The 24954-nt window shown below is 35.3% G+C and overlaps 1 protein-coding gene across 1 annotated transcript in view; it reads left to right on the top strand.

Moving 5' to 3' along the window:
* Window positions 1–24954, top strand: part of LOC127681466 (vomeronasal type-2 receptor 116-like) — a 39845-nt gene that overhangs the window by 6195 nt on the left and 8696 nt on the right. Inside the window, exons 4-5 of the mRNA XM_052177745.1 lie at window positions 366–593; window positions 1144–1267. Coding sequence (XP_052033705.1) covers window positions 366–593; window positions 1144–1267 — 352 coding nt within the window. The remainder of the gene's footprint in view (window positions 1–365; window positions 594–1143; window positions 1268–24954) is intronic.

The following is a 24954-nucleotide window of genomic DNA, read 5'->3' as shown; positions in this document are numbered from 1 at the left end:
GTCATTAGTAGACCTAAAATAACTTTGAATCATTTTTCCATATTTTGAACAATTAATCCTTCAGTTTCCTCATCTTATAAGTCAAATAAAACTTTTGGCAGAAAAATTAGATAAGTTATCATTACTCTCCAAACATCAAATTTATGTGTATATGTGTTAAAGCATCAAATACTGTGAGAAACAGGTATTTATAAAGTGTAGTGAAACTTTAAATGTATGTGGAAGATATTTTACTTTTTCAGTACTAAATATTTCTGATAAAATCAGATTTTAGGAGTATAATGAATATAAGTGATATTACAAACTTTAAAATTTCTATACTAATGTGCATTCATAGATGAAATTAAAATGAAAATATGTTCTAGATGTTCTCTTTACTGAAGACCATACAATTTGTAAATCCTGGTGGAGACCTAGTAAACATGAACCAGGATAGAAAACTGAATGCAGACTACGACATTTTCTATATTATGAATTTTCGTAAAAAGGAAGGACTTAAAATGAAAATAGGAAAATTTTCTTCTCATTTTCCAAATGGACAAGAATTGCTTGTATCTGATGAAATTATAGAGTGGGCTACAGATATCAAGCAGGTAATTTCATTTTAATTTTAATGATTTACATGAAGTGAAGCAAAACTCCCTATAATCTTATCTACTTTTGTTTTGTTATGGAATAGAATTTTAATACTTTCTCATTTGCTCATTTGTTGACTTTCACCATCCTGGATTCTCATCTCTCTCTCTCTCTCTCTCTCTCTCTCTCTCTCTCTCTCTCTCTCTCTCTCTCTCTCTCTCTCTCTCTCTCCTCCCTCTTTCTTTCCCTCTATTTTTCTCTCCTTTTCTCCCTCTCTCCCTCTCCTTACCCCTAGCCCCAGCCTCAGCCTCATCCCCAACCCTATCTCTACCTCTACCTCTATATCTATCTCTATCTCTCTCTATTTCATTTCTCTCTTACTTGCTCTCTTATAACTGTTTCATGGTATAAAAATGATAGCATTTAAAAAACTGATAAAATGTAATTTTGCAATATAATGTGATATGTTGTGTAAAGGGAAATCTTTTAATTTCTATCTCTTGTGAATCATTACAGTGCTTTACACATATGTTAAACTTTTTATTTCTATGTTTCTGATTTTTTCAGACCGTAGCCTCCATATGTAGTGTGCCTTGCAGACCAGGACTCAGAAAATTCTTTCAGGAAGAAAAGGCTGTTTGCTGTTTTGATTGTTACCCCTGCCCAGAAAACGAAATTTCCAACATGACAGGTAAGGATATGTTTGTTTGTTTTTTTATTCGATATATTTTTTATTTACATATCAAATGATTTCCCCTTTGCTGATCCCCCACTCCCTGAAAGTCACATAAGTCCCCTTCCCTCCCTCTGTTCTCCCACCCATCCCTTCCCACTTCCCTGTTCTGGTTTTGTCTTATACTGCTACACTGAGTCTTTCCAGAACCAGGGGCCAGGCCACTCCTCCGTTCTTCTTGTATCTCATTTGATGTGTGAATTATGTTTTGGGTGTTCCAGTTTTCCAGGCTAATATCCACTTATTAGTGAGTGCATAGCATGATTGACCTTTTGAGACTGGGTTGCCTCACTTAGTATGATGTTCTCCAGCTCTATCCATTTGCTTAAGAATTTCATGAATTCATTGTTTCTAATGGCTGAATAGTACTCCATTGTGTATATATACCACATTTTTTGTATCCATTCTTCTGTTGAGTGATACCTGGGTTCTTTCCAGCTTCTGGCTATTATAAATAGGGCTGCTATGAACATAGTAGAGCATATATCCTTATTACATGCTGGGGAATCCTTTGGGTATATGCCCAGGAGTGGTATAGCAGGATCTTTCGGAAGTGACATGCTCAGTTTTCTGAGGAACCGCCAGACTGATTTCCAGAGTGGTTGTACTAATTTGCAACCCCGCCAGCAGTGGAGGAGTGTTCCTCTTTCTCCACATCCTCACTAACACCTGCTGTCTCCTGAGTATTTAATCTTAGCCATTCTGACTGGTTTTGTAAAGTAATAAAACTGCTTATTCCCCACATATGCATGAAATTTTCAAAAGTCCTTTGTTCAAAGGCAAAGATAAATAAAAGTGACAAAAATTCAGAAACACTGTGATTAGAAATAATATAGTAAGCAGGGCAGTGGTGGCACATGCCTTTAATCCAAATACTTGGGAGGCAGAGGCAAGTAGATTTCTGAATTCAAGGCCAGCCTGGTCTGCAGAATGAGTTGCAGGACAGCCATGGCTATACAGAGAAACTCTGTCTCAAAAGAAAAACCAAAAAAAAAAAAAAAAAACTATAGTCTGTCTCTTGGACTATATTTTTGTTTCTTAATTCTAGAAGAAAAGAAAATAATAGTTTTTCAGAGTATAAAGATTATGCATTTCTTATAGTAATACGTTTCAATTCTATTAAATATATAGATACATTGCTTTTTTGTTTTTACAGTATCCACAGAGTTTTAAAACAATCACTACATGTTAATTGATGTTATATCATGTATTAAAATTATGAGTTTTTGAACTGTGCTATGCTAGATCAATAGTATCATTGACAGCACATTCAATTACCATCTGGTTTAGATGAGTTTGGAGTCCAACATATGGACCTCTGAATATGAACAGCTTCTGTTCAAAGATTCATGTCTAGAATGCACAGAGATATCATAATTAAACAGGTAGTTTTATCAATGTTGAGGTTAACTAAAGCTTTGAAAATTAATTTTCAAAGATGTAGTCCATTATGAAGGAGTATAAAATTAACTTCTTTTTGTAGGGGATGGAAATAGCCAGGCAAATAAATACAATTTAAAGAGCCATGCCAGTATGTAAATGGTTTCATATGATTTGCATGTGAGGTTTATGAACATGAAGCACATACTTGAAAAAATTACACTAAATATTAATTAAATTTCACCACAAAACCCAGAAACTACAATAAAAAACACACTGATTTATATATAAAATAAATTAAAATAATAAATAAAACTTTTATTGTTTCAAGTGATATTATACTCCCTTGTATCAATATCAAATAAACAGTCAAATTTATTGACTTTTGAGTTGGTTGAATACAAGACACTAAAACAAATCTAAATTTGCTTATCCTCCTATTTGTTTCACTTTTTGCTTGTAAATAGAGTCTTTTCTCATAGAGTGGATTCAGTCATGTTTCCAATTCATTTACTCTTCTTTTTTAATATTTTTTAAAATTTTTTATTCGATATATTTTTTATTTATATTTCAAATGATTTCCCCTTTTCTGTTCCCGAATGATCCTGCTATACCACTCCTGGGCATATACCCAAAGGATTCCCCAGCATGTAATAAGGATATATGCTCCACTATGTTCATAGTAGCTCTATTTATAATAGCCAGAAGCTGGAAAGAACCCAGGTATCCCTCAACAGAAGAATGGATGCAAAAAATGTGGTATATATACACATTGGAGTACTATTCAGCCATTAGAAACAATGAATTCATGAAATTCTTAGGCAAATGGATGGAGCTGGAGAACATCATACTAAGTGAGGTAACCCAGTCTCAAAAGATCAATCATGGTATGCACTCATTTACTCTTCTTGGCTTGCTCCCTCATCTCTTTTACCAGAATCATTCCCTTTCTATTTTTTGTTCCTAAAGAAGATAGTCAAGCAGGACAGAAGACGATATAATAAGACAAGTCAAGCATCATCATATCTAGGCAACCCAGTCGGAGTAAACAAGTTTCAGGGGCCCACAAATATTCAGATATATATGCACTCCCACTGTTAGAAGTCATACAGAAACTCAAATTTACAGCTATACCATATGTCCTGAGTACTGGTGCAAACCTACTCAGGCTTCTTCACAGATGCTTTAGATTTTGTGACTCTCATGTGACAGTCCTTGCCTGGCTAAAATGGTAGAATATAGTGTTTGTGCATGTGCGTGTGTGTGTGCGTGTGAGTGTGCGTGTGCGTGTGCGTGTGCGTGTGCGTGTGTGTGTGTGTGTGTGTTTGTGTGTTTGAGTCTGCATTCCTTTTGCATTTTTCACTTTTTCACTAATCTACTGAAGGGAGGGACATAATAAAGATGTTAAATTATGTCTGTCTTTTTAACCTGATTTTGGGTCTATATAACTACTCCCATTATCTGGTACTTAAGAAAGATTATCTGATAATGCCAGGAAAGGGCACTGATCTAACCATATTATATATATATATATATGAATATCAATTAAGAATCATTCCTTAGTTTTTTATAGAAGAGTACTATTTGAGATTTGCTAGTTTTCTAGCATATCCATCATTCAACTTATGACCATCCAAGTAGGTTTGGGAATGGACTCCTTCTTGTAGAATGAGTTAAAGGTTAAATGAGCCATTGGTTGCTTATTCCAACAAAGAATGTGCTACCATTACCCCAGAAAAGCTTGCAACCTGGACATAATGTAGGAGAAGCGTTTAGTTGATGCTGTAATGTCTCTGTTGTGTTTCCATAGCTTGTAGAATAACCATACCAACTAAACCTTTCCATATTCAATAACCAGAGTCATAGTTGTCATCGTCATTGTGAACATGTTATCAGGTTTCAATTGGTTACATTCTGACCAAGCAACCACATGGATTCTTTACAGATTTTCTTATCATCTGCTCAATCAGCAACTCAACCAATTTTAAGCCAGCACACCACTTCTTTGGTCCCAAAGAGCAGAATTTGGCCTCTGTAATCTCCTTTAGTAGAAGTGTTCACTAGAGACCTATTCTCATAGGTCCCAAAATGTTTCTACTGTCCTGTATTTCCCATGGTCCACTGTCAATGTCTAGTGCACTGGGGACAATGGTTGTGGTTACAAAACACCAAAGGACACAGGGGATGCAGAGCAAGGCAGAAGCAATAGGCAGATGCAGTCTTCTAGTCTATTCATTGAAGCTTTTATAACATAAAGAAAGCCTTACTTTAGAATTACCTCTGGCAGAGATGACTCAAAGTACCAAGTACCCACCACATCAAGAATAACAACCTCCAGACTAAAACAAGAACAGCTTGACAAAGATATTGTCATAATTTTCTACTGATCTGAATATAACCAACTGAGATGGAGAACCTTGAGAGCCACTTCCCGTTTACAGAATATAGCAGGACATAATTAAGGCCAAGTGAGAAAAACATTTTCTTCTCCCAGGTTGTATTCCAGTCCTTACCTTGAGCCCTTCACCAGTCAATCCTGTATAGGAGCTGCATTTCTAATTCTCCACAATTCCTTCTATTTTTCTTTTGATTTAAAAGCAGCATCCTCCATATGATGGCCAAGTGGCCTTGTTGAGGCTTAATGCATAAAAGATATAGTATAATAAAAAATCAATAAACAAATTATAACTTCAACTCTAGCTCCTCCAAAGCTATGCCCAATGCTTTGAATCCATGCTTTATGATCCAAACCTGTTATTTTAGCATCAAGCAATTTAGCAATCTCCTCATGTGTGTTATCTTCTAAATGTTTACCAAATGATGTCCAAATACCATATCTCAGTCAATTATTGATTTCAACAGCATTATCATTGCCTTCAAAATAATTTTGAATCAACTGCCAATCATATTGAGATTCATTATAAGTATATTCTGTTTTACAAAAAGTAGTTGAATTCCAATCACATCTTAAACTTATATGATTTTCTATTGCTAACATCTTTCTGCCTAGCCATTCTGCAGTTTGTTTCAGAATATCAACTTGATGTTGTAGTTTCATGTCTATATTAGCTTGCTCTGTCCATAACATGAGAATCTTTATGCTGTTCAATAAAATGTTTCATTTGTAAAGATAATTTCAAAGCAATACCTGATTCTGCTGCCAAGGTTACAACTGCTATAAGACACAAAAGTGTAGCTATAATTACTTCAATCATACATTTGCTTCATTTTAAAAGATGTTAAAAATATTCTATAACATGACTTACAGGAACTGGAGACCAGTGTCTTCCAAGATTAATGGGCAACCAAATATATAATTTTTGTTGAATAATCATAATAGAATCAGAAGTATAATTAAATTCAATAGAAGCATTTATTCAAGAATAGAATCTACAATTAAAGCATTGAGTTCCTTTCTCATAGGTAAAATTCCCTATTAAAAAATAAGTAAGGCATGGGAATACTCATTGTAAGGTTGTCCTTTTCAAATGTAGTAAAATTACACTGAGAAGTAGACTGTGCATTTCCAGAAAAACTTCCATTAACAAGGACTACTTAGAGTGGCAGCAACTTTCCATAGATGAGTCTGTAATGCAGTAGAGGTTATCATGAATGCGAATCAATAATTGGCAAGTCCTCCATCTCCCTATCCATGAATTGATTCCCATTCACTTGTTCATTCTCCTTGCCATTCATCCTGGTAACATTAGACAAATCAATAGTGGTAATATTCCATTCTGAGCATGTATTTATAAATTGTCTAAAAGGGCCCAATTTAATCAAAGATCTTGAAAAATCTTTCCAAAGGTACTTATACAATTTTTCCAAATAAATGGTTGAAATTTTAATCTGATATAAGAAAATTGACTGCAACTGGGATAAGCAGAATCTTCCACATCAGTTATATTGTCCCAAGTTTGTTTGAACCCCTGTAATCGAGTTCAAGATATGTTAATAATAACTCCTGGTAAAATATAATTTTGGTATCCCATTACAAAACATAGTTTTTGTGTGATGCAAATTGGATCTTTATGTCTAGCATATGTAAAATTATACAAAGCCCCATCATGTTTATTCAAATATGTTACGTTATTCCACAGAGGCAATAAAATACCAGAGGTAGTATATAAAAAGATATCAGCTTCCCCTCAAATAAATGGTTCGAATAAAGTGGATTTGGCATATGACACAATAACTCACATTTGCTTCAACATAGGAAACAGTAAGCAAAGCACACATGCCTAAGTATAAATTTTCTTTTTTTTTTTATTCAGAATAGTTTTTATTTACATTTCAAATGATTTCCCCTTTTTCTGAAGTAAGTACTTTACCTGTATGGGTCAGCATTTTTTGCCCCTCTGTTGTTAACCGTTTCACCTGACCCCCACGTGGGTAAAGGGGTAAGAGCAGCACAAATTCTTCTTCTCTGTCTTTTCTGCACATGAAAAAAAGCCAAGGTTTCCATCATCTCTGTAACATCATTTAATTCTTCAGCCATTTCTGTTGGTAGGAACTTCAGAGGTTTAATTGGATTGTGCCTCGGGTAAGACGCCATACTGAGTGGAACTCACTTGGATCCATCTCCTAGGCATCCAGTATTGTCTCCCATCCTGTAATGAGATAATACCATATCCCCTGCCTAAATACAATAATGCGCCTTCCTGCCATTCTGCATCTTTAGCAATTTTTACCCAAATTAGCTTATTGAGCCTAAAAGAAGGCCGTTCTGTAAAACATTTATCTGCTCTAGTAAGAATATCTCCTTGTGGTAAATATAGAAAATTAACAATATAACTTGTGACATTATTGCACTTGGACTACTCTGTAATCTCCATTCAAATAACATAATGCAATCCTTTTTCCTCCTTTAAAATTTTTTAATTTGATATTTTAAATTGTGAAGAACTTTTTCCACCATTGATTGTCCTTGAGGATTATACTCAATCCCAGTGACATGATCTATATTGTATTGTTGGCAAAGAATTTTAAATTGTTGTGATGTGTAGGTTGGTCCATTGTTGGTATTTATTCTTGTAGGGAGCCCAATAACTGAAAAAAAAAAAAAAAAAAAAAAACTCTAACAGATGTTGTATAACATGAACAGTATATTCACCAAGCATAGGCATAGACCCTACAAACTTTGAATAAATATCAATTGACACATGAAAAAATGAGAATTTTTTTAATTTAGATACATGGGTAACATCTATTTGCCAAAGTTCATTAGGCTATAGTACTCTAGAGTTTATGCCAGACGGGGCAGCCCTCATATGTAAAGGTTTATATATTGGACAGTTCAATGTAATCTTTTTGGCTTGAGCATAACGTCATTTATATTTAATATGTAAATGTCTGGCATTGGCAGGATTTTGTTTATGCTCATTATATGCAGAAGCAAACCCAACTAATTTATCTCCCATTTTATTGCATTAGGAAAGATATCCAGGCAAAGTAGATTGAGACCCAATACACATTATATAAATTATTGCATTTCTGGTTAAAGTCAATATTTTCAAGGTAAAGAATAACATGTTTAAAACAGGCTTAGCAGTAAATATAGCAGCATTAGCAATATTTTGTACTACTCCTATAGTAGAAGGAGAATCAGTAATAATATTTACATCTTAAGAAAAATCTTTCAACATATTTATGACAGCCCATATCTCATTATGTTGTACAAAATGAAACTCTGTAGTTTTAATCCAATATTTATCATTAGTCTAGTATGCAATTTTTTTCTTTGATCCATCAGTGAAAATGGGTATAAAAAAGAAAGGATCCAAACAAATTAAAGAATTGAGAACAATTTTTTGTTTTCTAAAGCAATCTCAAAATTTACTATGGGGAAAGTGATATTTAATATCTTCAGTAAAAGAAAGCATTGATATTTGAATAGACTTTAACATTTGTATTACATAATTAGCATTTTCCTATTTCACAGGAAATATAAGCACAATCATATCCAGACAAAGTCATAGCTATTTGCCTTCCTTATTGAATAATGATAGCCAATTGCTTCTGCCATTTTCAGGTGCCCTTGTTTGGCTAATTGTTCCTGTGTAAAGCCATAATCTGTCTAATATGCATACCTGCTGTAGCATTGCCTTCATTAAGGGTTCTGGACAATCTAGTATGACCTTTTAAGTGTCCTAAAAGTAAGAAAGAGTACATGTTTCTTAAAATAACATGTATTTGTATAAATAATTATAAAATTTGAGAATTAGTAATATCTACAAAAATACAATTTTAAGCACTTGTAAGCCATGAGCTATGTAATTTGATTATCAGTCTATAAATTAAAATTTTGATTATTTAATGTTTCAAAAACAGTGGCTTTAGCACATAGATCAATTATTTGTGAAGAAGGAGGGAAACTCAAGAGAATAAACATGTGATCTATTTATAGATGTTTCTCTCTTAGTAGATGGGCCATTTATAATCATAGTAAATGAATTATTTATCAGCTGCATGCATAAATTTACAAAAGTATGCATAGAGGCAAATTTTAGCAACTTGTTTTTTGAATAATCATTCACAAGTTTGCCATGTAATAGATCAAATATCAGTATTCTGTAATAACCAATGTAATTAATTACATTGTAATTAAAAGCTGTAAAATAATGTAAAATACATTCATATATATCAATTGGCAGTCAAACTTTGTATGTGAAAGCAATGCTCTTGGTATTTAACTACAGTTGTTTGGATTAAAAAATACATATTCCACCAAGTTCTTTTAAAAAATATTTTCATAATTTTATCTTACAATTTTGAATTAACATACAATCAGCTTTCTAACAGGGTGTTAAAACTGTACTTGGAGATGAAAAAAGATTAATCCACATTAATTTTCCATTTTCCAAATTACTGCTATGAAACAGCCAACAACTCACTTTTCTGCAAAGCTATTTATCCCTCATCAATTAATTATCCAGGGGATTAGAATTTGCATTCCCCTGAGACTAACAAACAGAGGTTTAAGTTCTCTTGTGGCAAGCATAAAGTGAGGGCTCATTTCTCAAATATTTCCTCAAAGAATTTGAAAATCATTTAAATCAAGTAAACTATCTTTTCTTATTTGAATTTTCTGAGTGCCATAATTTGTTTAGGATATAACAGATCTACTTATGGATGAGTTAAAAGCATGAGCTTGTGATTGAATTGTAAACTGCAGCTAATGGAACATTGGCAGTTTAACTATATTTTTAGGGTTCTTTTGAAATACTAGAGCATTCCCATAGTTTTTAAGAACAAAACTCAGTTATAAACAAATCCATTTTCTTAAAAATCAATACCAAAAGCATTGCTTTCACATACAAAGATTGACTGCCAATTGATATATATGAATGCATTTTACATTCTTTTACATTCTTTTACAGCTTTTAATTCATCATTAAAGAGATATTGTTTTGAATTCTATCTTTTATAAGTCTAGTTTTTAGGATAAGAATTACATAAAATAATATCTCAATTTAGAAGTATCTTTAGAGACCTATTTTCCTGTGTTGGCTCATGGCATGTGTTCTTTAGAATGACTGCAACGCTGAGTTCCCAATTTTAAGTGAACTTTCTGTAACAAATGTTACATTCTTTAATCATACCCAATAACTTATAAACCAATATTCTATAACAGAGTCATGTAGAACATATTTATACCTTTATAACCAGTCAGAAAGAAAAGGAAAGTGGCTACATACATTTACTTATTTAAACCAGACAAAATTTTTTTACATTTTTACTGTAATTTTGAGAGAAAAGCACATTGTCACTTGCTGAATCCAATAAACTCAATCATAGAGATTTTTTTCTAGAAAAAAACAGCCACCAGATCCCTTAGCAAAGGTGCTGAAAAGCTGTTGGCCCTTTCAGAGAGGCTTGTATAGATAATCAGCCCCAAGCAGGAGGTCTCCATCTGTGTTTGATGTCTAGCCAGAGTGTAGGCTAACTTATCAGTTTCTGTGAGTAATAAGTATGAACTGCATCCTGAATCACACCTGGATAAGTTAAGAATGTTGTTTTGGCCAAAGACTCCCTAGGTGGGGTCTGCCAGACAAAAGCAATTCCTCACAAGCTTCCATTGAGGCAGCTCTGATCTTTGCACCAACTCAAATGTAAATTCTTTCTAATTTGCCCAACACCCACTTGTTCAGCAAATACATTGTATAAGGTTCTTCAGATATAAATATCTTCTGGGCTGGGCCTATTGTTTCAAATCCACCTGTCCTGCAAGGGTGGCTATGAGGGTCAAAAAACAAAAGAAACTTGTACTTTTCATGTGTAACTGGTTAAACTAACCTCTTCTTAATAACATATCTTTTAAATTATGTCCAATGACTTATAAGCCAATATACAGTCAAGACACATCAAATATATTTATACCCCTGTGCTAATTAATGCTTTTCATACCATAGTGTCAGAGCCATACTTCATTTATATACTGTTGGGAGATAAATGTAATTATGTAAACAACTGGATCAAAACTTTGCAGAATTTTCTGTCTAGTGACTTACTTCAAGATGGATTCTTTTACATCTTAATTTGCTTGGTTTTTCTTAGTCCCACTTACTAGGAAGGGGGAGAGTTTAGGAGCAAAGCAAATTGCCAAGTGAGATTTTTGGCATCTGAATAGAGGTGTTCCAAAGGGCTCCTGGAGACATTTCTTGCCTCACTTTGTAAAACTTTGTCTCACAGAATCTACTGGAGCCACTGCAGCACCTTCTCTTGATAAAATGTCCTGGACATGGAACAATTGCTTTTCTGAAAGCATTACCTCAGAATTACCTCTGGCAGAGAGGACTCAAAGACCGTAGTACCTAACACATCAAGAATAACAACCTTTACACTAAAACAAGGACAGTTTGACACAGACATTGTTATAACTTTCTACTTATCTGAATATAACTAACTGAGCTGGAGAAATTTGAAAGCTGCTTCACAGTCACAGGACATAGCAGAACATAGTTAAGGCCAAGTGAGAAAAACATTTTCTTCTTCTGGGAAGCATTCCAACCCTTACCTTGAGCCCTTCACCAGTCCTCATTTAACCCTCTATAGGAACTAAATTTCTAATTCTCCACAGTCCACCAAATACCTTCAAATCCATCTGTTCACAATTTACTCTCCTTTCATAACCCACAAAAGAGCACTTGCTTTCCTTTCTTCTTCTGACCTCAACAATAAAAGGGAACTATTCTATTTCATTATCCCAGTAAGACTCATGCTCTTCTGCCGGTAGACTTCTTCATTATCTATTCTCTTGGGATCAGTTCATTGTTTGTATGTATCATTTACTTAACAGTTAATATAAACTTTTCAAGGAATGATACTTCATCTGTTTACTAGATGTGGTTTACCTTACTCATGATGATAGTTTTAGTTCCACGCATTTGTCAGGAAATTTCATTGTGTCATTTTGTTTTAAATAACTAAGTAATACTATATTGTATAAATGTTTCCTATTTTCTTTATGCAATTTTCAATTGAAGCACATCTACTTCTTTATAGTTTCTGGCTATAAGCAATAGAGACATTTTTAATTTTCTCCACATGCTTGCTTGCATGAGCTATTACCTGTGATATTGGACTTTGCCATTTTGACATGTTAAGATGGAATCTTACAATGGATTTGAATCACATTTCCTTAATGACTGAGGATGATGAAACTTTAAGTGTTTCAAGACATTTGAGATTTCTGTCTTTAGAATTCTTTTATGTATTGCTGGTCTTAATGCCTGACCACTTGGTCTTTTGTTCAGAATGTCTTCTCTTTTGTAAATATACTCTTTTGACCATTCTCTGGCACTCAGGTACAATGTGTCTAGTTTTATGTTGAGGTCTTTGATCCAACTAGATAGAAGATTTGAGTACAGAAATAAATATGGATATATTTATTCTGCATTCAGACATTAACCCACACCATCTTTTAAAAAGAAGCCTTTTCCCCCACTGTGTGTATCTGGATTCTTTATGCAATATTTAGGGTCCATAGGTATGTGAATTTATCTCTGATCCTCAATTCCATTGCTTAATGCACCTCTTATTATGCCAATATCATACAATTTTCAGTTCTATACTTCTATAGTACAACTTGCAATCAGTAATGCTGATTCATTCAGCAGTTTGCACAGTACTGTTCAGGATATCTTGGGTATTACATTATGTTAGGGAATGTTCCTTCAATGTCTATAAAAATTTAAAATCACATTTTGATCGAATTGGTTGAGTCTACATGTTGAAGTTGGAAGGATGGTTATTTTCCTGTGTTATTCAACTGAGCAATTCAGCTATACAATAAATTGAGAGCTCTTCCTCTACCTGATAGTACTTAAACTACTTCTTTCAAGGATATGTAGCTTGTTTGTCTCATAAGATTTTCATTTTTTTAGTCATGGTTTCCAAAAGATATTTTACATAATTTGAGTTCATTATGAAGGGTTTTGTTTCTCTAATTTCTTCTTCAGTTAATTTGACATTTGTAAATTGGGAAACTACTGATGGTGTGTGTATGTGTGTGTGTGTGTGTGTGTGTGTATGTGTGTGTATGTGTGTGTGTGTGTGTTTGTGTGTGTTTGTGTGTGTATGTGTGTGTGTTAATCTTGAATCCCGCCATTTTGCTCATAATTTACATCGCTTCTCTAGTAGAATATTTAGTGTTTAAAATAATTTCATCTATAAATGATGCTTTGACTTTTTCAATATTTCTCTACTATTTGAGATTATTCTATTGAGAAATCTCTGATTAGCTCTGTACCTCAAATTCTAATTGGGTTTCTTGGTTTGTTCATGTCTAACATTATGTTTTCTCTTTTTAAAATTAATTTAATTGGTATTTTTTATTGAATATGTTCTTTGCTTACATTTCAAATGTTATTCCAATTCCTGGTTTCCCCCCTCCCAGAAAACCCCTAACCCATCCTCCCTTCCCCTGCTTCTATGAGGATACTACTCTACCCAACCCAGTCCCACTTACCCTCCTTTGATTTCCCTACATTGCAGCATCTTCCAGGCTTCATAGGATGAAGGGCCTCTGCTCCCATTAATGCCTGACAAGGCATTCCTCTGCTCACATTCTTCTATTGTGGATACTGTGCTCAGTCCAAAGGTTTGCTGCTAGCATCTGTCTCTGTATTTGTAGAACTCTGACAGGACCTCTCAGGAGACTGCCATATCAGGCTCCCTTCTGGAAGAATTTCTTGGCATCCACAATGTGTTGGGATTTGAAGACTGTTTATAGGATGAATCCTCAGTTAGGACAATCTCTGGATGACCTTTCCTTCAGTCTCTACTCTACACTTTTTCTCCATAATTGCTCCTGTGAATGTTTTCTTCCCTTTCTCAGAAAAACTAAGGCTCCCACACTTTGGTCTTCCTGCATCTTGAGCTTCCTGTGGTCTGTGATTTTATCTTGTTTATTCTGAGCTCTTGGGATAATTTTCCGCTTGTCAGTGAGTACATACCATGCATGTTCTTTTGTGATTGAATTACCAATTATTCATGGTTATCACTGACAATGATATTTTTTTAGTTCCATACATTTGCCTAAGAATTTCATGAATTCATTGTTTTAAATAGTTGAGTAGTACTCCATTATATACCGCATTTTCTGTATCCATTCCACTGTTGAAGGACATCTGGTATATTGTAAACAATAATCCTCTGTCATATGTGGAGTTGGCGAAGACAGTGTTACGATCTGTAGGCTGTCCTATTGACAGTGTCCTCTGCCTTATAAAAGCCTTTCAGTTTCATGAGGTCCTATTTACCAATTGTTGATCTTTGAACCTGGGCCAATGATTTGCAGTACAGTAAAACCATTTCCTGTTCCAATAAGTTCTAGGCTATTTCCCACCTTCTCATGCATTAAAATTTAGTGTACATTATTTGTACTGAGGTCTTTTATCCATTTGAACTTGAGTATGGTTCAGGTTGACAAAAATTGATGCAGTTAGAGCAACATTATTTGTTAAATATGCTTTCGTGTTTTCATTGTATAATTTTGGATTCTCTGTCAAAAATCTAATGTCTATAAGGCTTTGGTTTTATATGTTGGTCTTCAATTCAACCCCTTGTTTCATCTGTCTTTTTCTAAATCAATATGCATTTTAATTACTTTGTAAATAACTTGAGTGTTCCTGAATCTTCTAGTTCTTTCAGGTTCAGAATTTTGTTTAAAACTATCCTATTTGGTTATTTTTTTCTTCTTCTCCTCTTTTTTTTTTGTATGAAGTTATGAATTGTTTGTAAGGTTTCTATGAAAAATTGTGTTTGTATTTTGATGGGTATTACATAATTTCTTTGAATCTACAGATTACTTTGGTCAATATGGCCTATTTTACTATTAATCCTACCAATCCATGAGCATAGGAAATGTTCTCATCTTTTGATATTTTCCTCAATATTTTTCATTGGAGAATTTTTCTTTTCATATAAGTCTTTCCCTTACTTGGTTAGTGTTTTATTTTATATTTTGCATATATATCAAAATAGTATTTTTGCCAGAATTTCTTTCTCAGCCATTTTATGCTTTATTTAAAATATGAGTACTATCTTTTTTGAGGTAATTTTCTATCCATCCATATTGCTGAATGTGTTTTTTCAGCTGCAGAAATTCTCCAATAGAATATTTGGAGTCACTTATTTGTAGTATCATATCATTTGAGAATAGCTACACTTTGACTTATTCCTTTCTAATTTGTATAATCTTCATTTCTTCTCACCATATTGCTCTAGATAGAAATTCAAATACTAAGTTGAGATACAGAAATATTCAAAACCCTTGTCTCATCACTGATTTTAGTGGAATTGCTTTATTTGGATTCTCAAAAACAAAACTCACAACAATTTGTGAGTCGATAATTTTGGCATCAATTATCTTAAAGGAAATTGGCCAGATAGTCTCTTTGTTAAGATTTTTTTTAACTGTTCAGATTTTATTCACATCCCCCTCATCCACCTTCTGACTGTTCCACATCCTGTACCTCCTCCTGACAACCCAGTTTCCGGTATAATGGCCCCATCCCCCAACCCCCATTCCACCTGACTTCTAAACTCCCTGAGGCTTCCAGTCTCTTGAGGGTTAGGTGCAGTCCTCTGCTGTATATGTGTTTGGGGCCTCATAGCATCTTGTGTATGTTGTACATTTGGTGGACCATTGTTTAATAGATCTCCAGGGTCCAGATTAATTGAGTCTGCAGGTCCTTCTACTGAGTTGCCCTCAGCCTCTGCTTCTTACTGCATTTCCCTAATCCAAACACAGGGTTAGCAGCTTCTGTCCATCGGTTGGGTGCAAATATCTGCATCTGTCTCTTATCAGTTGCTTGTTGGGTCTTCTGGACTGGACGGCGGGCATGCTAAGTGCCTTTAGTGAGTGCTCCATAGCCTCAGTAAGAGTCTCAGGTCTTGAGACCTCCCTTTGTACTGGATCTGACTGTAGACATTCCCTGAACCTTCTTTTCCTCATGCTCTTTTCCATTTCCGTCTCTGTAGTATTTTTGGACAGGGACAATTATGAGTCAGAGATTTAACTATCGGGTGGCAACCCCCCTGCCTCCTTTGATGCCCTGTCTTCCTGTTGGAGGTGGACTCTATAAGTTCTCTCTGCCTACTGTTGGACATTTCATCTGAAGTCCCTCCCTTTGAGTCCTGAGAGTCTCTCAACTCCCAGATCTCTGGTGCATCCACCCAATCTTCTACCTCCTGAGGTTGCCTATTTCAATTCTTCCTCCTGGCCTTTAGGGCTTCAATCCTTTTCCAGCCCCCAAAACCAGTTCAGGTTCCCCTCTCCCTCCCCACCTCATCCACATTCCCTTCCAGGTCTATCCTTCCCTCCCCTATTGTGATTTCTTTTTTTCTCCCTCCAAAATGGGACTGTGAGGTTTTATGTAGTTTCGTTATCCAAGCTACTATGGCTTCATAAAATTAATTTTGGCAGTGTTCCTTTTGTTTAAATTTTGTGCAATACAATGAGGAATACTGGTATTTACTTTACATTGAACTTCTTGTATTTTCTGTGATCAAACCATCTGGACTTGGGCTTTATTTTATTGAGAATCATTTTACTTATTGCTTTTGGGGTTATAGCACTATTCAAATAGAATCCTGATTTTATTTATCTTTCGTTTATCTATATAGAAAATCATCAATTTCATACAGATTTTCCAATTTTGTGAAGTAAAGGATTTTGCAGTAAGTCTTAGTGATTTTTTTTAAATCCCTCCATTTCTACTGAGCAATTAGAACAAGCATGGTTAGTGATAGGCAATAATTCAGAATTTTATATAGGAAAATAGATTCTAAGACTATGGAGCATGGACAGCTGTCCAGGTCTTGTGCTGTATAAGGAATATTAAAAATATAAAGGTTGTGTGTGCTTTTATCCTAAAACTGAAAATAAAAGTTGGAGTAGAAACATCTGGCTGGTATTTAAATACTTTTAATAGCAGAATCTTCCCTTGTAATTCTGTTGCAAGACTAGAGGGGACCCTGAATATTGTGATGGATGTAATATGGAGAGCATGAACAGTCTACAGAGAGCCTACCTGTTCTTCTGGAACATAGGGCCTGTGGAAAAGCAGGGGTTGTCACACTTGAAAATTAAAAATAAAACATTTTTATCATACTTGTTTATCTTGATATTGTTGTTACCCATCCTCAGTTATCCTGCCACAAATCCTCATCCATTTACTCTTTTGCCCTTGCCTCCTAGGTGATGTGCTTCCTTCCCCCAACCAGGGCTTCAGGACACCCAGTGAGTGCTGCTGATTGTTGCCTCAGTCTCTGGCAGCTCCCTAGAATATGGATTAGTTTATCCTGCAGATCTCCCTATGGGTTTGATCTCCCATTAACTTTCTTCTATTCTTCTAATTCTAACATGGGAGTCCCTGCTTTCAGTCCAATGTCTGGATATAAGTGTCTAGCTTTCTCAGTCAGTTGCTAATAGGTCCCTGAGAAGACAGTCATGCCAGGCTCCAGTATAAAAGCACATCATAGCAGAAGTAATAGTGTCAGGCTATGTGCCCACTTCCCAAGAGATGGCTCTCAATTTAGGCTGGTCATTGAACTGTCTTTCCTACAGTCTCTTCTAATTTTTATCCTTGTAGTTATTTTAGGCAGGAACAATTCTGGGTAACAAATTTTGACTCTGTGTTAGTAACCCAATCAATGAGGTCGAGTCTCAGGGTCATTTTGATTTCCATTTCTTCACTGATGACTAAGTACTTCGAACTTTTCTTTAATTGCTTCTAGGACATTCAAAATTCTCTGTTGTGAAATCTTTTTTCAGCTCTGTACCCCATTTTCTAATTGCTTAATTTTGTTCTGAGGAGGTTAGTTTCTTGAAATCCTTATATGTTTTTAATATTTGCCCGATGTAAGAAGGATCATTAGGGAAGACTTTTTTCTAGTCAATAAGTTGTCAGTTTTTCCTACTGATGTTGTCTTTTGTGTTACACAAGCTTTTCAGTTTCATTAAGTTCTATTTATCAACACTTGATCTTAGATCCTGAGAAACTGTTGTTCAGTTCCGGAAATTTCCCCTTTTGCCAATGAGTTAAAGGCTATTTCCAAATTTCTATTCTGTTAAACTCAGTGTATCTGGTGTTAGTTGAGGTACTTGATTCACTTGGACTTGGGCTTTATGCAAAGTGATAAATATGGATCTAGTTTCATTCTCCTGTATAAAGAACAGCACTTAGACCAGCACCATTTATTAAAGATGCTTGCTTTTTTACACCATATATTTTGGCATCTTTATCAAAGATCAAGTATCTATAGTTGTATGGGTTTTCCTCTAGGTCTTCAATTTTATTCCATTGATTAAACTGCTTGTCTCTGTACCAAATCCATGCAGTTTTTATCACCATTGCTCAGTAGTCACCTTCCTGAGGTCAGGAAATGTGATATACATAACATGCTCATTTATTGTTAAGAATTAATTTGGCTGTCCTGGGTTTCTTCTTTTTCACTTGAAGTTGAAAATTTCTTTTTCCATGTCTATGAAGAATTGTGTCAATATTTCGATGGGGATTGCCTTGAATTTGTAGATCACTCTTGGTAAGGTGAACATTTTATTGTGCTAATATTACTTATTCATGAGCCTATGTGATCTTTCCAACTTCAAAGTCTTCCTCGATTTTGTTTTTCTGAGATTTGAAATTTTGGTTGTAGAGATATTTCACTTGCTTGGAAAGAGTTTTACAAGATATGTTGTATTATTTTTGGCTATTGTAAAGGGTGTGGTCACCCTAATCTCTTTCTCAGACTGTTTCTCTTTTGTATAAAGAAGGCTTTTGATTCTTCGAGTTAATTTTTTATCCTGCCACATTGCTGAACTTATTCATCAGCTTTAAGAGTTTTCTCGTGGAACTGCTGTGGTTGATTAAATATACTATCAGATCTTCTAAAAATAGTGATATTTTGTGTTATTCCTTTCAAAATTATATACCCTGATCTCCTTTTGTGGGCTAATTGCCATAGCCAGAACTTTAAATAGTATATGTGATAGATATAAGAATAGTATACAAACTACTTGATCATTTTTAATTGGGCAAAAATATTTGTGGTATTTTAATATGTGTACTTAGCAATTTAGATAATATAGTTTAGCAAAATCAAAAAGAAAATACACAATGACACCAAATGTACATATTTCAATTCAGAGACACTGTACTCAGAAAAGAGCTTCCAATTTCACTTTGATCTATTGGCTTAATTTGATTGAACAAACAAAATACACTATTGTGTAATCTACAAGTAGAAGAGCGAGTAATTTCAGAAACCTCCATCTACTATAATTTGTCAAGATTATATTTGAGGCACTTACCATTATTTAGGCTATTGTATTTCTTAATAAATACTACAGCAATGGGAACACAAAATAGGATATCTTATATAAATATGTACATCTGGTAGATAATGTGACCTACCACAACTCACACATATAATAATACAATTGAATTTAATATTTGTGAATGTAGCAAATTAGGTAATGCTTTTTCATGTTATCTCCTCCTCAGTTGACATTATCAGTGCTTTTTTATGATGCTTTTATTTTGGAGCTTATAATATAATTAATTTTTTCTATCACTCTGTTTTCTACAAAAACAACTAAGCACACATCTTTACATTTTTTCAAATTTGTGGAATTTTTATTAAATGTCCTTATGCATACATCCACATTAAAACACACACACATGCATACACATACACACAGATATACACACATACACTAATTGGTATATGCTTCACAGGGGAAGACAACTTTACTCACCACATTCCTTCATTATCTGTAATTCTCTAAGAATTTTGCATGCTGTTCTTTCCTTTCTCCAATGTATCATGCTTTTGCTTTTGTTTTCAGTAAGCTCAGGTTTAAGAAACCTTATATGGTGAGATGTTTAGGTGTGTTACTTGCTGTAGGGTTCCATAGCTGCCTGCAGCTATTACGAAGTGGGTTTCTGGAACAGAAGCTGAGGAATAAATAGGGAAGAGGGGCGAAAAGAAGTGCGGCTAAGACAATGTTCACTGATCAAAGCCGGAAACTTTAATGGCGCCAGACCGTTTAACAGTTTGGGCAAACCCTTCCCCCCAGACTCCAGGCTGAGTTCCGGTGGAAGTTGTCTAGCTTTTCTTGGAGGTCCTCGTCTTGACTGCTCCGGCAGCTGGGTGGGTCACCTGCTTAATTCAGGAATTCCTAGACCTGGAGGAACAATGAACTTAACCTTTACTTCGAGCGCTCCACCCTGGGTGGAGAAGGATCCTGGCTAACTGGGAGAAGTTAACCTTGACCAAAGTCAAACTCTGACCAAGTGCAAGACTGCCCCAATATGGCTCTGTACATGTCCTCCTTTTTTTTATTAATTAGAACACGAGGAGGTAGAAAACAAGTGGATAAATATCCTTCATAAGAAGGCGGGCCTTAACCAGGAGGGGAAGCATTGACCATAATTCCTCTTAAATATTGTATAACGTCTTTTTCAGAGGAGGGGTAATAGGCTCCCTTATTATTTTAAGGACAGCCTCTCAACGTTAACCCCTATGCAATTAGGTGTACTTCCTGGGGACTCAGAAGCAGAAATTCACCTCCCCATGCAGTGCTTTGCCTCGCACGTCTCACTGGTACCCATGTTTGTTCATAAACAAACACACATAGATCTGAGTTGTATGTGGCTCCCTCTTTGGAGATCCACTTGTGTAAGTTTTGAAGCCGGGGGGTCTGCAAGTGTCTTTAACAGACATGCAATCTCTCCATCCAGGTGAGCCTGGGTGTAGACAGCCAGTCTGCTTAACAAACAAGGTCAAGAGTTAAAGGTGGAATAGGATTAACTTGTCACAGAAGTATCCAATTCAGTTGCAAATTAACAACTTTAAGGACCCAAAGCTTGGCCTCTGAGGTGGGAGAGGTAGCCTTGTGTATCAAGAAATAAGCTGTTACTTCTCAGGAAAAGTGGAGACTATATGTTAAATTAACACAGCTGGCTGAAGATTGTTAGCCATCTTCAAAATTGGAATCTTCAATATTGGAATTATTTCTAGACCAGTCTATGGTTGAGTCAGCTGAACACAATAAGGAGAAGAGTCATTTTAACTCTTCTTTAGATTAATTTTTCCTAAGCTAGCTTAACAGTCTCCATGTTCTGTCCCACAAAGTCTAAAAGCTTGAAGCTAGGCAATTTATCTAACCTGGGACATTTAACAATTGAGGTAAGTCAAGAACATATACCCAATATAGCTCTTATGTTACCATGGTCTGGGCATTCAGCAAGCACACAGTCAGCATATCTTCTGAAGCATTCTGTGGAAAAAACATAGGGGACATGCCTTCCCCAATATTAAATCAGGATCATGGCATATGTCAATAAGTGAATTCCTTCATTTCACCTAGACATCAATATGCCTAATTACAAGATGTCATATACATTTAGCAAGGAGTTTCTAGGCATCCAAATTTTAAAATTTTCTTAAAAACATGTAAGCATAATTTAAATGATATGCACAGGGACACAATTTCCCCTCTCTTCTCTCTTCCAAGAAGATATTGTTTTATTAATTTAAGTTGGAACACAAAGTATAAACCATAACATAGGCAATAACTATGTAATTATATAAAATAAACATAGCATTTTTAGTTGCTTTTTCTGTTAGAGCAGTTGCAACTAGACAGCCTAAAAATGAATCATTAGTCACATGCACATATTTTTTAATCTTCTAAATTAGAAATGAGTATCATTTATCTGTAATAACTAAGTCCTCTAGGATTAACACCATTACGTGGTAGAGGTAGAAATTGAGGACATCATAACAAATCTTTATAATTTGATGTGCACAAAATATAAAATTATTTCAAATACCTAAAGGACAGTCATTTAGAGAACATATCCTTTGTTCTTAGAAATTTGAATCACATTTGCATAAACTGTAGAAATTAAGAATTAGCCGTATTAAAAATGGACCAATTTTAAGCAATTATAAACCATGAGCTATATATATCTACTATTATTAAAAGCTTGACTTTTAACATCTTAAAAATAGCTGCTATAGCACCCAATTCAGGTATCTGTGTTGAAGCAGGGAGAAACAAAGGAATAAACATGTGATCTGATAGTACAAATTATCTTTTGGATAACAATTATTAATTTTGCCTAAAAATGCTTGCCATGTAATAGACCAACCATTAATAATAAATTTGATTGTTGCTTGAAGCAAGGAACAAACGTTTCCTACCTTGAAAACAGAGGTTTAAGACCTTCTGTGGCAAGTTTAAAATGAGGTAAATAAGATAAAGCCAATTAATATATCCTAACAACCTTTGAAAGCCATTTACCTAAAAATTCTAAAAGTCCATAGGAGCAAAGGCCTGTAACAAACATTCTATGAACATTATACACTGAAAATTTTAAGATCTTAACTTCTAGTATTGAAACAGAGACAAAACATTTTTTTTATCTGCCCTAGGATCCACCTTTAGTCCTTGGCAAGGACTAGATCTGAGCCTTTTATCTAAGACCAGACCCAAACCTGTGTTTTGAGGATTAAACAAAAGAAACCTATAATTCCATGGTCAAAGGAACCTACTTGATATCAAATACATTTCTACAGAGATATCCTTTTTAATCTTGGAGGGTTAAATTTTGCTCCTACCATTGTAGCCTATAAACTTGTGGAAAAGTGGCAATGGGCCTCTAAAACCCACAGCTGTATCACTCTCAAAATTATCTTAATTACAAAATGTTAAGAATTATGAGCCTGTAAACTGAAAACTGTAGCCAATGACACACTGATTTTTATTGTAACTCAATGTTTTCTTGTAATATTAGAGCACAATTGCAATTTTGGAAGCAAATCCCAATTTTAAACAATCTATTTTCTTTAAAATCAATGGCAAACACATATTTACAGCACAAGGTTTGTCTGCCAGTTATGTTCAAGTGTATGACAGTGTAACTTATTAAAGAGACATTATTTTAAATCTTAATCTTCATTAAGTCCAATCTCCAGGCCAAGATTCACATGAAACACCATGCCAATTTAGGAGCGTCTTAAAGGCCTGTATTTCCTGGATTGCGTCATGCCACGTGTTGTTTAAAATGGCGACTACCCTAAACTACCAGCTTTAACCGTCATGCCACGTGTTGTTTAAAAATGGCGACTACCCTAAACTACCAGTTTAAAACTAACCTTTTTTTACGAACACTATATATTTTACATAATAACCAATTAATTTATAACTCTTTAGTCAAGAAATGTAAAGCCTTATACCATTAAAACCAATTAGAAACAAGTATAAAGCGACTACATGAATTTCACAAGCCAAACCAAAGTCTTCCCAAATCTTGAGGTTTCTGGGCTTTTAAGAGCGGCTTTTTCCCCAGCCATGCTTGCCTCTTGAGTGAGCTGCGCTGTCGCGGCGTGGCTTTGAATCAATGCCCACACAAACTGTGGCTGGCTCAAGAGGTTACCAGCAGATGAAATCTTTACCAATTTTTCTTTTTAACATGAAACAGTCATTCACACAAAGACACAGAGAGGACATAAACATACACATAGACAAACAGTCGGTGCACTGGGACAAACACGGAAAGATACACAGAAAGTTAAGCGTGCTTGTTAAGCAATTGCATCCATTTTCCTCTTTAAACAGCTCTTAGAGGCTGTGGACATATGCCTATTTTTAAAAACCCCTTTCTTTTCGCCGAAATCAGCTCTTACGAGCTTTGGGCAAATGCCTACCAAATTCCTTCCCCATATTTCCCTATCTTTTCAACCCAAGCAGCCACTGTGCCGGGCCTACACAGTTTGCTTGAAAAACCGTATCCCTTCTGCACTCACAACGATAGACACGACTTTCACTAGCGCTAGTTTTGACTTCTATGTTGCTTACCGTGCGGATACTATTTCTTATCACCTTTTCTGCGAAGCTTCGCTGGATAGGGTTACCTCAGGAAATTCTCCCGTACCAGGTCGCCCCACGTTGGGCGCCAATTATGTAGGGTTCCATAGCTGCCTGCAGCTATTACGAAGTGGGTTTCTGGAACAGAAGCTGAGGAATAAATAGGGAAGAGGGGTGAAAAGAAGTGCGGCTAAGACAATGTTCACTGATCAAAGCCCCAAACTTTAATGGCGCCAGACCTTTTAACAGTTTGGGCAAACCCTTCCCCCCAGACTCCAGGCTGAGTTCCGGTGGAAGTTGTCTAGCTTCTCTTGGAGGTCCTCGTCTTGACTGCTCCGGCAGCTGGGTGGGTCACCTGCTTAGTTCAGGAATTCCTAGACCTGGAGGAACAATGAACATAACCTTTACTTCGAGCGCTCCACCCTGGGTGGAGAAGGATCCTGGCTAACTGGGAGAAGTTAACCTTGACCAAAGTCAAACTCTGACCAAGTGCAAGACTGCCCCAATATAGCTCTGTACAACTTGCAACCTTTCTAGAAACTATACATTCATATGAAACTCACTGGTCCTCTAGCTCTTAAACTCTTCAAACAGTTTCTCACATAATTTTCTAGCCTTAACTTAGGAAGTAAGTCTAGAAAATATACCCATTGGATCAAACTCCAAAATTCTAATTTTTTTATTGACTATCATATTTTCTTTTTTTTTTATTCGATATAATTTATTTACATTTCAAATGATTTCCCCTTTTCTAGCCCCCCCCCCACTCCCCGAAAGTCCCGTAAGCCCCCTTCTCTTCCCCTGTCCTCCCTCCCACCCCTTCCCAGTTCCCCGTTCTGGTTTTGCCAAATACTGTTTCACTGAGTCTTTCCAGAACCAG

The sequence above is a fragment of the Apodemus sylvaticus genome, chromosome 1 (genome assembly GCF_947179515.1).
Source record: "Apodemus sylvaticus chromosome 1, mApoSyl1.1, whole genome shotgun sequence".
NCBI lineage: Eukaryota > Metazoa > Chordata > Mammalia > Rodentia > Muridae > Apodemus > Apodemus sylvaticus.
The sequence above is the reverse complement of the archived record's forward strand: the minus strand, read 5'-3'. Positions and strand labels throughout refer to the sequence as shown.